Raw genomic sequence first — 16,514 nt, 5'->3', positions numbered from 1 at the left:
ATCTCAATAATACAACTCTTTAAACTAATAAGAGAAATTGCTGCTTATTTATTTATTTAATTTTTCCAAATACCTAAACTTTATATATTTATTATTTTTAAATATAAAATTTATATATTCAATATTTATAAAGTTATATAGTATTTATAATAAAGTATTATCATAAAAAATAAATACAGACATAACAATATTTCAATGAGCAATCTGAAATATTTCTACGTAAAAAGGAAATGCCAATTTCATAATAACCTCTACTTAATTACCTTAATTCTCAATAATTACAATTATCAAATAAAATAACATCATAAATTATTTGAATAATGATTTTATGCTACCGTAGCTTATTTTATTTATAAGCAACCATTATATAGACCTAAGAGAAAATGTAATTTACGTTTGCTTTTATGTAGTTATAGAAAAGTAATTTATAATTTTAATATGAAAGTAGCTCGGTGTCTGTCCTTGGGCGAAGGTTATTTAATATAATTCTAAGAAGTTTATTAAAAATCTTAAAATAATTCTTATAATGATAGAGTGAGAACAATAATTTAAAATAATTAAATAGTTGAATATAAAATTATAAGTTTTTAATATTAATTAATATTATATTTTTTAGAATAGTTAACTTTTTAATACTTATATAATTATTAGTTTTTAGTAGTTATTTTTTAGTAGTTTAAAAAAATAACTTAAAAATCATAAAAAAAAATTGTGAAGAGAAAGAAAACAAATTACAACTTTACTTTCATATATGTATAAATGTTAATAATCTTCCATTATTTTTTTCCTCAATGGCAAGAAAAATAACATAAAAGAATTATGCTTGGAGCATAAGAAGAAAGTGATATATTTTAACAAAGAATCAAATTTTATTTTGTGTCATTTTAATCCAAATTTTAATTTTTTTAGGAGAATGAATGAATTACATCCTTGATATTAAGAAAATAAATTCAAAAAAGATAATACTTAATTTTTAAAATTTAATTTAATAAACAAATCATTAGCTATTAATAATAATATTATATATTTTTAATGAATTTAAATTATTTTTATCTTACTTTAATTTTTTTATTTTAAAAGAGACCGATTTTCACTCTTTTATTCAAAATAAATCAAATTTAATTATTAAAATCTTAGATTAATGATCCAAAAGAGTTAAAATGACGTATTTAATTCAATTCTGCTCCTAAATTTTATGAGCCTATTTAAACTGTGTTCAAATACTTTTATTTATTTAAAAATCATAAATTAATTAATTAATTAATTTAAATGTCTTTAAATATTTATTCTTTTAATTAAATTAATTAATTAATTTAAATGTCTTTAAATATTTATTCTTCTTTCAACTAATCTGATTTTAATTTTCAATAATACAGTATTGTTTTTAAAAAAATTCTTAAATTGATATGAATAAATATTATTATTTTAATTATTTTGATTGCAAGAGCAATGCAAACATGTAAATTTTATCATTTTAATATTCTTAGATTAAATTAATGAATTTTTATATAGTTAATGTCAATTGTGATAATCTAATAATTAAAAAAAATTACAATTATTTATAAAAAGAAGTACTAAATATTTTAAATTTTTTTATTCATTTAACTTCTTAGTCCTTTCAATTATAAAAACAATTTAAAAAATAAGTTTATAATTTATAATTTGGTCAAAAATTATAATCTAATAATAATACTATTTATAAATTATAAGACAGCACAAAAGAGAAAAAACATTTAAAATGGCTAAAATACTACTTTATTTTATAAAGAAAAGTTTAGCTCTAAATCTTAACTTAAAATAACCTAACATTTAGTTTAAATCATAATCCTATGAAGATAATAACTAAATAAAAGAATAATTAATTAAACTAATAACATAAGATGCCTATATTATAACTTGTAGGCCTATATTTACCATTCAATGCTAACTAAACTACTTAACTCTAAATCTTAATTCAAATAACCTAATTTTTAATATAAATTATAATTCTATGAAAATATTAACTAAACAAATAATTTAAAATAATATAAATTTCCTTTGTGAGTTTTCTATATTTACCATTTACTACTAAAAGTAAGATAAATACAATTCATAACTGATAGTTAATAGTAGATAACTATAATACCAGATAGGTGATAGTTGCTAATGGGTAATTGAATCAAAAAAGAATTTAATAAATATTTTAATTATTATTGTCAATATACAAAATTACCATAATAGATATAATTTAAAATTAAACTATATTATTTAAATAGGAAAATATAAATAAAAAATTATAAAAAAATTTATAGGTAATAATACGAATTGAATATCTAATATAGAAAATATTATAATACAAATATATGTTTTCTTGTTCCTGTTTAATAATTTTTTATTTATATGTATATATATAAATTGATTCTAAATATTAATTAAAATTGATAAAAAGATAAATACAGAGATGCACATAAAAATATTAATAAAATTATCAACGTATTATAAATAAATATAAAGCTATTTATTGTAAATAAAATAATTATTTAAAAAGGATAATCTTAATAATTAATAAAGAAAATAATTTTATTTTGTGTATAAAAACAATACGACAAGTTGGCTAAAAGCTCATAAAACGAGCTAATCCTATTAGTTATCGGTAGTTCATATTAAATCTTCACTAAACAAGTTTTTTTCAATTGTCCGGTGTAAATTAGTTAATAACTAATCTCGACATATAAACCAAACGCCTTATAAATAAGGGATAACTTATAACTCTTAATCTATATAATCCATAAATTTAATATGTTAATATACATATACATATTTTGACAAGAATAAGTCTTAAATTCGAATCGTTTTTCCTGTGCTTTTAATAGTAATAAATAAAATAACAAATAAGATAAGTGGTTGATGTCAATAATAAACTCAAACAAGAGCTGCGAATTCTAAATAAGTTCAATAGATAAGTATTACAAAATTCTAAAAAAAAATTTAAAAAATAAAATTTAAACAGCGTGAGTTTTCCTTCTCATAAATTAAAAGAAAAAAAAATAAAAGAAAGGTTGTGACTTCAACCTTGAATGAGCAAATGTGTATCATTAACATTCAGCGCTGTTGACAAAAATGAAGTGGGTAGAGAAGACCCGCGAGTGACAATTACAGAAGATGCGTGGAGATGGGTCTAAAGGCGTGGGAAGAAGAACTGGAGCAAGGCCATGGAAATCTTAAAAACGAAAAGATAGAAACAGTACAATGATAACATGCGTTGAGGCTGTAATTGGTGGCCAACAGATCTCCCTCTTGTCCAGCCACCCGCACCCACTTCTCTCCTTTTATAAAATGCCTTATTTATTCCCCCCTCCCACTCTGTTTATTACATCAGTGTTCATGCCCTCTACACACCTACCCATCACCATTTGTCTCTCCAATTCCCACTTCCTTGCATGCTACTTCTTCACTCTTATTTGATTTAGCCATTCCTACTTCATTTCTATGCTTCCCTTCATGTAATTTTTAGAAACGCAATTCATATTTTTCTTTTTTCTTTTTTTCTTTTTTATATAAAAGAGTTGATAATTCATAATTGAATGTATATGAATTAAATTAAGGATGACATTCTTTTCTTAGAATGGAAATTCCAATTGCAAAATGTATTAAACCTGAAAGCAACATAATTTCACTAATTTGGTATCTCCATGACAAGCTTCTCATTGTTGCTTAGAAAGGACCTTAAATTAACATACATAAGATAAGTGTTCAATAATCTCAAAGCCAATTACAATCTTCTCAGAGATATCTATGTTCTCCCAATCAAACAAATGGTCCAAGAAATTTACCCATTAGCTCAAATAGAAAGGCATGCAATCTCTTCTATTACATATAGGAAATTTCCTACCTTCTATTCCTAATAACATAGGAAATTCTTCAATGCTCATTACATGATATTGTTTGGAAAATAGTTGTGAACCAAAATAATGACAATTGTCCTTTTTTTCTAAAAAGATTTCAAGGATCTTGCTTACTGCGAATCTGGTCACTATTTTAGTATTCCAGTGTATATCTTAAGTTTTTTTCTTTTTCTTTTTTCTTTAAGAGCTGCTTAACCATTAAAAGAAAAAATCACATCTGTAGAAAATCTTAAATCTTAAGAATCACTTGACATTTGGTGAAATAGATGGAGATACTTTAATCTTTGATCTTGCTCTAAAATTCTTTGCATATTAGTCCTAGATTCTTAAGTGAATAACATCTCAGTCTTAAAGTTTTTCCAATAAACACAACCTTTTAATTCAAAAGGTTCTCACATATATACAATATACTTTAGGATAATTATACCTTCTTTCTAAATCTCTACTCGAGAGTTAAAAAAGGTTAAAGAAAAATAATAATTCACCATTTTGTTTATTTTGAAAAACTGAAAATTTAGGTCTTTGTGTGGTTTCCTAACCCACAGAAGAAAAAGGAACAGGAATTGCTGTGTTATGCGTCTTATATGGGTACCAAAATGCATTTTGCACAAAGGGTACAAATATAATAGGTCAAATCTCTTTGTTTTTTTTAAAGAAAAAACATTAACCCAAGTGCAAACAAGACCTAATCAAGAATAATTGAATAAGTTCAAAGAGATAAGAGACAATAATTCTACACTAACCACCCATTAAACGTAAAAGGGGGTTGATTAATTAGGTCATAAACGCAGAAGCTTTTTGCCCACATAAAATAAGCATTTACAGCACAAAATAAACAGCAAAGGTGGGCTCTGATCAGGATTTGCAATTCTGTAGAAAGATGTCTAATCAGTCCAAAGAATAATGGGTTTTAATTTTTTGATTTTTAAAAAATAAATAAATATATCTTCTTACTATAAAAAAAGGCACTAATTTTATTAGTTAAAACTATGTTTCTGGAGTGGCCTATAGTTTGAGAGTAATTACTTTCTACAAAAAGAAAGAATGGATGGAAGTGGTGCATTTCTACAAAACAAAAGGTCCCATTTGGCTAACTCAGTTTTCTACTAAAAACAGGCCTGATTATGAAAGATATATATATATATATATATATTTTTTTTTTTTCTTTTTCACTTTCATATCAGCTTTACAATATAAATATAAGAAAAAGAAAATTAAAAAGAATCCATTTATCTTTTGTCAGCTGGAATAGAATTTGTTTTAGTATTGTTTGATCAGCATAAATGTGGGTTTAGACCTTATGAAGCCCAGCCCCACTTTAGTGGGCTAACTTCAATATGTAAATTATATTTGAATGAACTAGTACCCTCTTAGACAATACTCATAACATGAGCTCCGGTCCATATGGACCGGAATCTATAAACAGTACGTGTGTGTGAGGGAAAGAGAGAGAGAGAGAGAGAGAGAGAGAGAGAGAGAGAGAGTATAACATCTCACTTTTTTCTTTTTTCTTTTTTTAAATTGTACAATGTGAGAATTTTTGTCTCTGGCTTTTCATATTTTTTTTTAAATTGTACCGTTTCAATTTTTTAAAATTATAATAAAATAAATTTATAAAAAATTAATATTATATTAAAAATTATATTATATATATATATATATATTTATAAAAATTAGTCATTTATTTACATGTTGTAGAACTGTTATAATTATTTTACTGTTATTATTTAAAAGATTTTTATTTTAACATATATATTTACTTTTAAAATATAAATTTTTATTTTTTTGAATTGTAATAAAATGTTTAAAATTAGTATTATATTAACAATAATATTTTAAATATTATCTTTTATGTATTTATGAAAGCTAGTAATGTACCCGCCTGTTGTACAATCGTCTTAATTATTTTGATTATAAATAATAATATAAATTAAATAAATTTTTAATATTTTATAAATAATTAAAATATTTAAAAATAATAATAAATTAAATAGTTTTAACGTTTTTGTTAGTTTTTTATATTTTAAGATTTTTTCAATATAAAAATTATAAATAAGTTAATAGAAAACTCACAGAATTACATATAAATTTGAATTCTATGTGCCCATAATAAGTACACGTGTCAAAAATAAAAATCATATGTATTAGAATATTGTAACACATGTCAAAACGTTTTTATTAGACTAGATACGTGTTAAATTTCTTTTGTTCATTTATATGTATTAAAATATTTATTTTCTATATGTATAATATTTATTATAATGTAATATTCTATAATAATTATTTTTTATGTATTTAAATATTCATTATCTATGAACTTAATATTCATTACGGTTAATGTTCATGTTCATTTTGTTTAATGTATTATTCGTCAATGTTAATATTAATATTCATTATTTAGTACTGTAATATTTATCTTTTATACATGTAATTTTCATTAATATTCTCAAATATAAATATTGACTATTTATGGAAACTTTTATTGTTTTTATAATGCATATTGAAAGTATTCTATGATTGATATGAACAGTCATCATTTATAAGCATAATATTCATTAGTTTGTCAATGGATATTCATCATTGATAAAAATTATAACCACTAATTCATTCAAATAAACATATAATATAGAAATAATATAAATCGTCCTTATACAATTGGTAGACAAAAAAAAATCAGACTAAAGTTTATTATAAATATTTATATTGCGGTATACATATTTTTCAAAAATATTAAGTTAATAAATAATAAACATTTAATATTTTCAATAAACTTAAATTAACAAATAATAAATATAAATTATTTTTTTAAAAAAATTGCATCAGTTTCTGACGCACATGTAAAACTTAAAATAAATTTTTTTGTACAAGTAAAACGATGCTGAATGGACCCCTATATTCATAAAACTATGCGGACATGAGTCCATCTTATAATTTGCATATAAATCGCAATTGTTATAATATGGATCGCAGTTCATGAATCTACATGGATCGGAGTCCATAACACATGTAGTGCATTTTCTTTCTAAGATATATGGTGCATTCTGCTTCTAAAGTGTATAGTGCAGGGATTTTTATTCACGTTCTTCATTATTTTTAAAATTTCTTAAATTATAATAAAATAAATTTATAAAAATTAATATTATATTAAAAATTATGCATAACTTGAATTCTACGTGTCAACAATAAGTACACGTGGTAAAATTAAAAATTATATGTATCCAGAATATAATAACACATATCAAAAAGTTTTTATTAGACTATATACATATTAATATTTTTTATTTATTTACATGTACTAGAATGTTCATTTTCTATATGTATAATGTCCATTAGATGTAATGTTCTGTAATAATTAATTTTTTTGAAATATTCATTATCAGTGAACTTAATATTCATTATGGTTAATGTTTATGTTCATTTTGTTTGATGTATTATTCATCAATATTCATTGTCTGAACATATAATGTTCATTAGTATTTTTAAATAAAAATAATAATTATTTATGAAAGCTTTTATTGTTTTTGTGATGCATATCAAAAAATTTTTATGATTGATATAAACATTCATTATTTATAGGCATAATATTCATTAATTTATCAATAGATATTTATTATTAATGAAAATTATACCACTGATTCATTCAAATGAACATATATAATATAAATATAATATAAATTGTCCTTACACAGTTGGTAAACAAAAAAAAATTAAGTTAAAGTTATACTATATATATTTATATTGTAGTATATATCTTCTCAACAAAATTAAGTTAACAAATAATAAACATTTTATGTTTAAACAGTAAACATTTAACACATATTTAATAATTATAAATTAATGAATATTTAATATAAAAAAATGAATATAAATTATCTTTTCAAAAAAAATTGCATCAGCGTCTAACATATACATCCAGCATTTGGCGTGTGTCAATATCTGTCGCATTTATCAAACACTAACATAAATTTTTTATAAATAAAACGGTACTGGATGGACCCATGGATCCATAAAGCTATATGGACTAGAGTTCATCTTATAACTTGCGCCTCTTAAACCCAATTTAAATCCAATTTGGTAAAGGTTTATGAATATATTTCTTATGAAATAAATATTTTTACTAGAATAGGGAAATTCATAGAAGATATAATATATATAACAATAAGCATAACTTGAATTTACAAAAACTAAGAGGTTGACAATAATTATATAAAAGGAATAAATTCACTTAAACTTAAGAAGTAATTATACTCCATGAATTACAACACATAAACAACACTTAATGGGAGAGTACCCACTTAGCACTGATTGAGCTGAATTTGGATCATCTATCTCAAAAAGTCTCTGGTTTTGTAAGCTATAGTTCTACTGTTTGAAGTGAAGATAAAAATAAAATTCAAGGAGAATATATGAAACCCATCAAAAGCCCCAATAGAGGAAGTGAAAAACAAGGGTTAAAAAAAATCTAAGTTAAGTAAAAACTACTTATTTTAAAGCAATTATCTTAAAGAAAAACTAGTATGAGAAGGATATTACTTGCTCAAAAAGAGCCTACAGTACCCCTATTTTGAAGCTCTAATGGAAGTTTGGAGAACTGAAGGAGAAAAGAGTTCCAGTGAGTTGGTTTTCCATTTGACAATGTGATTAACAATCTTTCTTATAGCAGTCACTTCTCATTTGGTTTCTTTCTAATTTTTCTTCTCATTTAGTTTGCCCAGTTGGTTTATTGAATTATTTGTACTTGCTTATCCTCTGGCACTGAATCTTTTCTGGTTAGCTTGCTAGAAGCACGAGGATTGTTCATGCTTTAGCCCTCTTATAGGTTTCTTTTTCCTTTTTTCTTTAATAAATTGAATCATTTCTTATAAAAAATAGAAATAAGTACAAAAGAAAATAATATATGATTTTACTATTTGACGATTTTCAGTACGTGTCTTTTTTAGACAAAAAAGAATATATAGTTAAAAATCATGATATAAAAAAGAAATCCTTCTTTAAAAATATCAATTAGAAAGAATTCAATTATCTTTACTCCGAACAACTATTATTATCATATTGCTTATTTTTAATAATATAAATTTAGAGTTTAACAACTCAATATACAGTTGTTTGATCGTTAAATCAATATGACCGGATTGATGATTTCTTAAACTCACATTCTCAGACATGGGCAACGTATAATAATAACGACTCACCGAAATAAAAGCGACTGAATCATTGTGAATCGAAATTTTTTAATCATAAAATATATTCTTTTAATGATTTTTTAAATTGCAATTTGACAGTCAAACAACATATTATGATTTATTAAGCTCTAAACTCACATTCTCAGACATGAGCAACGTATAATAATAATGACTCACCGAAATAAAAGCGACTACGTATAATAATAATGACTCACCGAAATAAAAGCGACTGAATCATTGTGAATCAAAATTTTTTAATCGTAAAATATATTCTTTTATAATGATTTATAACCACACATATTAAAAATTATAAAGTAGTAAAATAATATCACTATTATGAATAAAATTTAAGAATATAAAAACAATTATAAAATATCTTTGTAAATTTCTTTAGTAAATCATTGTCTCTTTTCATATGCATACCCTCACTCTTTATAAAATATATTTTTTTTTAACATAATTGTGCCCATTTTCTTTTAGGAGTATTGCATTTTTCTTTTCTTTTTTCTTCCACTGTTTTTTATTCAAGAAAAAGAAAGCTTGAAAAGACAGGTCAGCTTTTCCAATATCAACTCTCTTTTTTCTTTTTTTAGAAATTAATATCAATGTCAATTCTTTGAGTAATTAAGAAAAACATGAAAAGGAGATAAAAGTAAAATGTAATTAATGCTATCTAAACCGTAATTATTCCAAAAAAAATTCCAAAACAGTGTTGATATTATATTAGAGATAATTTGAAATTTTCTCGAGTTAATTAAACTAAAATATATAAGAATAAATTAAACATAAAAAATAGAAAAATAAGTTAAAATATTACTCTAATGTGAAAGGAAAACTATTCTCACAAAAGTCATGGATTTAAATTTGATGAGAAAGAAATATTTATCAAAATTTAATTTAGACATATATCTTTATTTATATATAAATCAATAAATAGTTAATAGATATTTATTAATTTTAAATAATAAAATATGAATCAATTATCTAATATTAAAATATAAAATATTTATAGTTATTATAATATATGCATCTTGTGTAAATAAAAAATTTAATTATTCAAAATAGAAAATAGATTCCATCATGAGATTGTTGCCTTTTCAAGGGTTAACAAGTTGAAGAGGAAAGGAAGGGAAAGAATGCAATGATCAGTGGGGCGGTCGGATTGGATTGGATTGGATTAGATGTGTTGTATTATGCTTTTCCTTTTCCTTCTCTACTTTCTTTTTCCCATTTATTTTCATTCTCTTATGCATTTCTCACCTTTCTCTCGTTTCAATTTGAAAAGCAAAGTTACTCGTCCATCTTTGATTATTTTTTATAAATTTAAAAACTAAGAAAATATAATTTATTTATTTGTATAAAATAAAATAAATATAATGTAACAATTTTTTTAATAAATAACAATATGAAAATTAGTTAATATATTGATTATATTTAACGATCAATAATTAAAATTAAAATTTTTATCTGATAAAATATGTAATTTATGAATAATATAAAAATATATAATTATCATAAATTAGCACTAAACATATCATAAATATAAAAATTAAATATCATCGGGTATATTTATATAGTAAAATGCAATATATAGCCATAACAAAACATGTCAGTTTACTGATTCTTCCAGTTGCTTTCACTATTTAGGAGAAGCATCATAAGGATCAGCCTGCAGGAAGATGCTTCTACAGGCAATTCACAAGTAATGTTTGGGGCAAAACTATATTTAGATGAATATATACCCTCCAAAAGCTACTTATCATACTTAAACCTAATTCTATACTCTTTCTCGAGAAAATTATGCATAGAAAATATTCAAAAACTTAAAGATGTAATTTATCAATCAGTTTTCTCAAAAAAAAAAAAAAAAAAAAATTGTATAAATCCCTTTCCACCTTAAAGTAGCTCAAGATTCTTGAATGATGTTTGTATGTTGATCTCTAACTTTTTATTTTAAAAGATTGTAAAAAATTTATGATAAGAGGCATCATTTGACTGAGATGTGAGACCTCTTAATGGAGGGAAACTAGAATAAATGCTAAATATTTTTAGAGACCCTTTTCCATCTTCTTTTTAGAAATTGTCTATGTATCCTGTCCCATGTCTGCTATCCCAATCAATCCACAAAGCATTTTTTCCATTATCAGCATCATCTTTCTCCCTTTCTTTACCTCTTCATTTTCTATTTAAGTCTTCACATTTCATACATAAAAATATTTATGATAAAAAATAATAATAATAGACGAAAAACGAGTAACGAGATGACTAGTGCCAGGAACTCTGTATAGTTTCCTAATTTACATCATAAAAATTAATTTTGAATAAGATTGTTCTCTCACAACAAAAATTAACCAATAATAATAAAATAAAGCGCATAATTATTACAATGATTAGTGGCTGATTAAGTAATGGTTGCCAACAATAGCAAGAAAATGTCTATTGATTTAGAGGATAGAAGATGTTTTGGACGGTTTGAGTGTATAAAAGACATAATTACACTTTGAATGGTACGAGTAAATTTTGGTGATGCTTACTAGACACCATATCATTCATGGACTAGACTGTAATTAAATAATAAAGCTTTGTGGCTTATTTGTGCTATTAGTTGGCACTAAAACAACAACTACCTTTGCTGAAAGTGACAAAAGGATTGAAATAATTGGAACTATACATTATAAAGATTACTTGCTACTGTGTAACTCCAATAAAATTGCATTCGTGATTAACATATTTCAAGGTTGGAAAGGGCCAAAGAGATGTATCTGTAAGAACTTAAAAGGAAAATAATAATAATAAAAAGTTGGGAGGCAGAGAAGACAATGTCACCTGTGTTATGGTCGGTTTGAATGTGAAGTTGAAAATTGAAATTGAGCTAATTTTGGTCCATTGATACTGTAGTTAGTCAGGTCCAGTTTCTGCCTAATTGAGTATCAATGGACACCTTAGTCTTCTGTATCTTTTCTTTAGCTCTTTTAACAACGTCACGACATACAATCCAACCATAATGATTTCTTTTTTATTTTGAAATTACTAATAACAAAAATACTCAAAAACAGAATTTTATTTATAAAAGATATTCTAAAATGAAATCTTATTTACAAAAATACTCGATTTGATTTTTTCATATGAAAATGTATATGTTAGATATATTTTGAAAAGAAAACTGTACATGTCCATATACTTTTGACAAATAATGAATCTAAAATATATTAATTTCTTGTGTTAAATATTGTTATTTTTTATTTAATTTTATAATATTAGTGATGGATAAATAAATAAATAAATTATTCTAAAATATATTCTTCTGATTTAAAGATTTAGAAATGTATTAAGTATATCATATATATATATAAAAAATATATTGCTACAAGATGAAAAAAAGTATATGTTGAGTATTTATTAAACAAAAAAAATATGGTTGGTATACTTTTGATATAAACTAAATAAAGTAAATGTTGATTTTTAATTATATTTATGTTTAAATATGAAATATCAATTTCTTTCAATATTAAAATTTAAAAGAACAATTTAATCAATGTTTACAATATTTAAGATTATTTCAAAAAGATAAAGAGAATATGAAACATTAATAACAATAAAATATATATATTTAACCAAAATAGTATATATTAAGTATCTCAACCTTTTTTAAATAAGATAAAATGCAAACTCAAAAAGAATTGAATAACAAAAAATATATATTTATAAAAAATAATAATATATTTTAGATATCTAAAATTTCTTAAAATATTTACTAAAATATAGAATATGTTAGATATATGTAAATTAATTTTAAAAAATATTGATACTTCTGAAAATAATATGGATAAATTTGAAAAAAATAAAAAACAGAAATATTTTTGTAATTGTTTTTGGAAAATAGATAAATGGTGATTTTTTTTAAAAACCTTTTCTGAACTTATTTGAGTAGGTAGTTTTTTGACTAGAGGTTTACCTTATTGTTTTACAGAAAGTAAGCATACACCATCTCTACAAACCTCATTAATTTTCTTTTCTTATGTGGGTTTTAATAAAAAAGGGGCACATCCCACCCAAGCCAAGTGACAATAGCCAAAAGTTTTAAAACAATATTCTTCATCATTTATGGCATGATCCATTGAATGCAAAAAGAAAAAGAAAAGGGTTTTGCACCATATTGTTGTTTAAATTATTCAAACTGTTCAAGTGACTCTTAATACATTGTATTATCTCAGAAACCATATCCGGAAAAATAATGACGACCCTCGCTCTTACAAAAAAACTATTTCTATACTGAATCAATCAAAATCCGTGAAATCATCTCATTTGCGTTTGCTGCTTAGTGGAGGATTCTGCTTCCTGGCTATGTTGTTGGTTGGTGTCCACACTCTGTGCATTTACATTCTTTTCTGCTTCAGCTCTTTCAAGAATGGCCTGTGTTTGCATAGTCTTCATCATCTCTCTCATCGATTTCTCCTCCCCATCAAGCTGCATCTTCATTATAATCTCAGCTTCCTTGTCTATTGGCTTAAAGTACTCTTCAATAGCAGCCTCCTGCATATTGACACGATTGTACTTCTCACATGACAATATCACACTTAACCCACTATTGGGAAATCGCTTTTCTTGTTATATATATGGGAAAAGACCTTTGACTCCGATATCATATAGATCTTCACACAAGATCTAAAGAAGATGAGAGGAAAAATATGGAAGATGCTTTGAATACAGCATTCAAGGCCTTGAATCTCGTCCTTGGCCCTTGGATCCTTGGGGAGCTAATTTCTTCTCTATCCTACTGAGACCTAATCCTCACCAAACTTAAAGAGTAAGAAAGAAATTCTGTGTTCAAGCAAACTCTGCTCAAATAATTGTTAGGTTCTCCCTTGTAAATGGGAAAACTGGCCCAAGAACCTATTCTAATCTAACAACTTTAACCACCAAAAGAGTGAGCTAAGAAAAACAAACAATTTGGAGTTCATGATGCCAAATTAATGTTGCTAATTAATATTATGTATTTGTAGACAAACCAAAAAAGTTAACTGAAACTTTGTATTTGGATTCTTTCTCAAAAAATTGACATAAATAATAAAAAAAAATTTCCTCAGTCACATATCCAACAAGTCCTTAGTTATTCTATTGCAAAACTACATATATTATGGAAACAGGTAAACGTGGAAAGGCCTAGAAACTTTATATTTCTTTATTTATTACTTTATCTGTTGCACTGCTCGGTTTTCATGATCCCCACTTCTATGGAGAATGAGGATTTAATAAAGTTAATTCCTGGATAGAGTCGACTGTACTAATAAATTTTTTAACTTCTTGATACTTACAGTTTCTTCTAGCTTCCGGTTTAAAGTTTGCATTTCCTCAACCATTTGACGAACTTCTGCTAATACAGCTTGCTCAGGGATCTTTTTCAATGCTGCCTTTTTCTCTTCTGCCTGTGCAGAGAGCAAAACTTATAAAGATGAAAAGTAGCTTGAAAATAAAATTATCAGGATTTCAGAACCAATTCCCGCAGGTAATTCATAAGATATAGTGGGAATATCATGTGTAAATAACAAAGTAGCAGCATATATTTTATCTGAAGTTGTACACGGCAATAAAATGTGCTCAAACATGATTGTCACATTATCATTTCTAACAGAAACATTTAAGCTCTCCATGCACAAAATCAGTTAATCAAGTTCTGGAGAAGTTTACAGAGTTCAATAACAAGTTAACAACTTCACTCTTTCCGGATACCTAGAACAAGGCAAGTGTATATGATTTACTTAGAAATAGATACAATCTTGTGATATGCTGTTTGACCCATTAAGAAGTTTTCACTTTCTGTCTTCTTTTGGTGCCTCAGAAGCCCTCCCGATGACTAAATTTTTTAAGTGGTCTAGCAAAATTATCATTTGTAAGCATGCAGGTGTTGTGTAATTTTATAAACCTCATATCCTCACCTTAAACAGAACCATACAGTCAACTGATATTAATCAGTGTCTCTAACACCACAGGATAACCATTGACCTAAATCTACACGGGTTTTGACACCTGATACTTTTAGCTTGCATTGATTATACCCATAATAAAACCTATGCAAACGCACAGACTTTCAAGTCAAAATTGATGAGCACATGACTCCTAAGTCTATCCAGAGATGCCACTTTACTTTATAGTGTTGCCTACTCACTTTACAACTTCAGTCAATTCAACTAATTCTTAAGCTCAAACTAGTTGAGATTGTAGTAGAGTTCTCTGCCTATAAACAATATAAATGGAATGACTATCACCATGACATGCATATGTAGAATTGTTTAACACTGATTTACTCAGTTGAGATGCACTCGATTTACTCATTTAAGTATCATTCATGGTTATTTTTTGGGTACTTTGAACTGGAAAGCACATACAACAAGTACACACGGATTGCAGTATTTTTAATATCCCCAAAACAAAGTGTACACTGCTACCGTGACTTTCATGTCAATAACTAATTCCTTACAAACAATTCATCATTGATTCTAATGAAAGTACATTTACAGTCAGCAAGCACAATTCAATAAATGAAAAGGAATACCAAAATCACTTCAAGCAAACAATTCATCACAGAAAATGCAGCAAAGTAGTATTAGCAATAGTTATTAGCTGACCTGTATCAGACGCTTCTCAAGCTGCAATCTATAATTTCGGATTCTACGTTCCTCATACCCAGAAAGAACTCTTACGTAAAAAAGGGCTTTCCTTCCAAACTCAACAAGCTTATTCATATTAATAATTCAGCTATGTAACATCAATTGATACCTAGAAACATATCTGCAAAGTTCAGTAACATCACAATCACATCTTCTTAACTATCAAATGCAGCTGTTTAATGTAGAAAATAGGTCAAAACCTAAACCTTGCAATTTCCACTACTACAAGAATCATTAAAACATGACATTTTGAAAGATGCCCAAATTTCAAATTCTGATCTTTTAATAATATCGATTGATGGGTACAATAAAGATTAACACAATATAAAGTCATGGATAAAAGATAACAGGACTTGATATCTATGTTTCTGTAACCAAACAGATTATATGTGATCAAAAGAAGCAACAAGAAGAGAACAAACCTGGATCTAAGTAGATGATTAAAGAGGAAGAAAAACACAACGAGCAAAGGGTTTAATCGCTTTGTTGATGATTGATGAAGAACGACAAGCACCGAAGAAGAACAAGGAGCATGCTGAAAGAGGACAAACGATGTCGTTTCTCGGAGGTAAACGGTTAGAAAGAATAATTGGGCGGGCTACCCTGATTAATAAAAGGGTCGCCTTGACTGGATTCGATTTTCTCCATTTGGGTTGGGGCGAACGTACATTTTATTTTCTTTTTCTTGAACTCTTTGGGCTTGACCCAACTTTACTTGATTATGATTTTTGTTAAGAAGGATTTTCGCGGTGGACGTGTTTTGAAATTTTTTTTACGGT

The 16,514-nt window shown here is 25.5% G+C and overlaps 1 protein-coding gene across 2 annotated transcripts; it reads right to left on the bottom strand.

The window, feature by feature from the left end:
* Window positions 1-13,198: 13,198 nt before the first annotated feature.
* LOC8267958 lies at window positions 13,199-16,321 on the bottom strand. 2 transcript variants are annotated; one of them, XM_015726970.3, is made up of 4 exons: window positions 16,158-16,321; window positions 15,694-15,856; window positions 14,383-14,493; window positions 13,199-13,600 (listed from the first exon to the last, which is right to left on the bottom strand). In XM_015726970.3, the coding sequence occupies exons 2-4, from the start codon at window positions 15,808-15,810 to the stop codon at window positions 13,364-13,366; spliced, it is 465 nt and encodes a 154-aa protein (XP_015582456.1). In that variant the 5' UTR covers window positions 15,811-15,856; window positions 16,158-16,321; the 3' UTR covers window positions 13,199-13,363. The 2 variants fall into 2 exon arrangements, with proteins under 2 accessions (XP_015582456.1, XP_002531792.1); XM_002531746.4 differs by having other exon boundaries at window positions 15,694-15,844.
* Window positions 16,322-16,514: the final 193 nt, after the last annotated feature.

Source organism: Ricinus communis, chromosome 5, assembly GCF_019578655.1.
Source record: "Ricinus communis isolate WT05 ecotype wild-type chromosome 5, ASM1957865v1, whole genome shotgun sequence".
In the NCBI taxonomy this organism is placed as follows: domain Eukaryota; kingdom Viridiplantae; phylum Streptophyta; class Magnoliopsida; order Malpighiales; family Euphorbiaceae; genus Ricinus; species Ricinus communis.
This window is presented reverse-complemented; position numbering and strand designations above follow the sequence as displayed.

What these genes read in the sequence shown, in the direction of transcription:
- LOC8267958 (XM_015726970.3), bottom strand. Translation starts at nt 15,810, where the DNA reads ATGAATAAGCTTGTTGAGTTTGGAAGGAAAGCCCTTTTTTACGTAAGA. An exon ending in TTGAGAAGCGTCTGATACAG is followed by an intron (nt 14,494 to 15,693) that starts GTCAGCTAATAA and finishes CTCTCTGCACAG; the next exon opens with GCAGAAGAGAAAAAGGCAGC. An exon ending in ACCGGAAGCTAGAAGAAACT is followed by an intron (nt 13,601 to 14,382) that starts GTAAGTATCAAG and finishes GTCAATATGCAG; the next exon opens with GAGGCTGCTATTGAAGAGTA.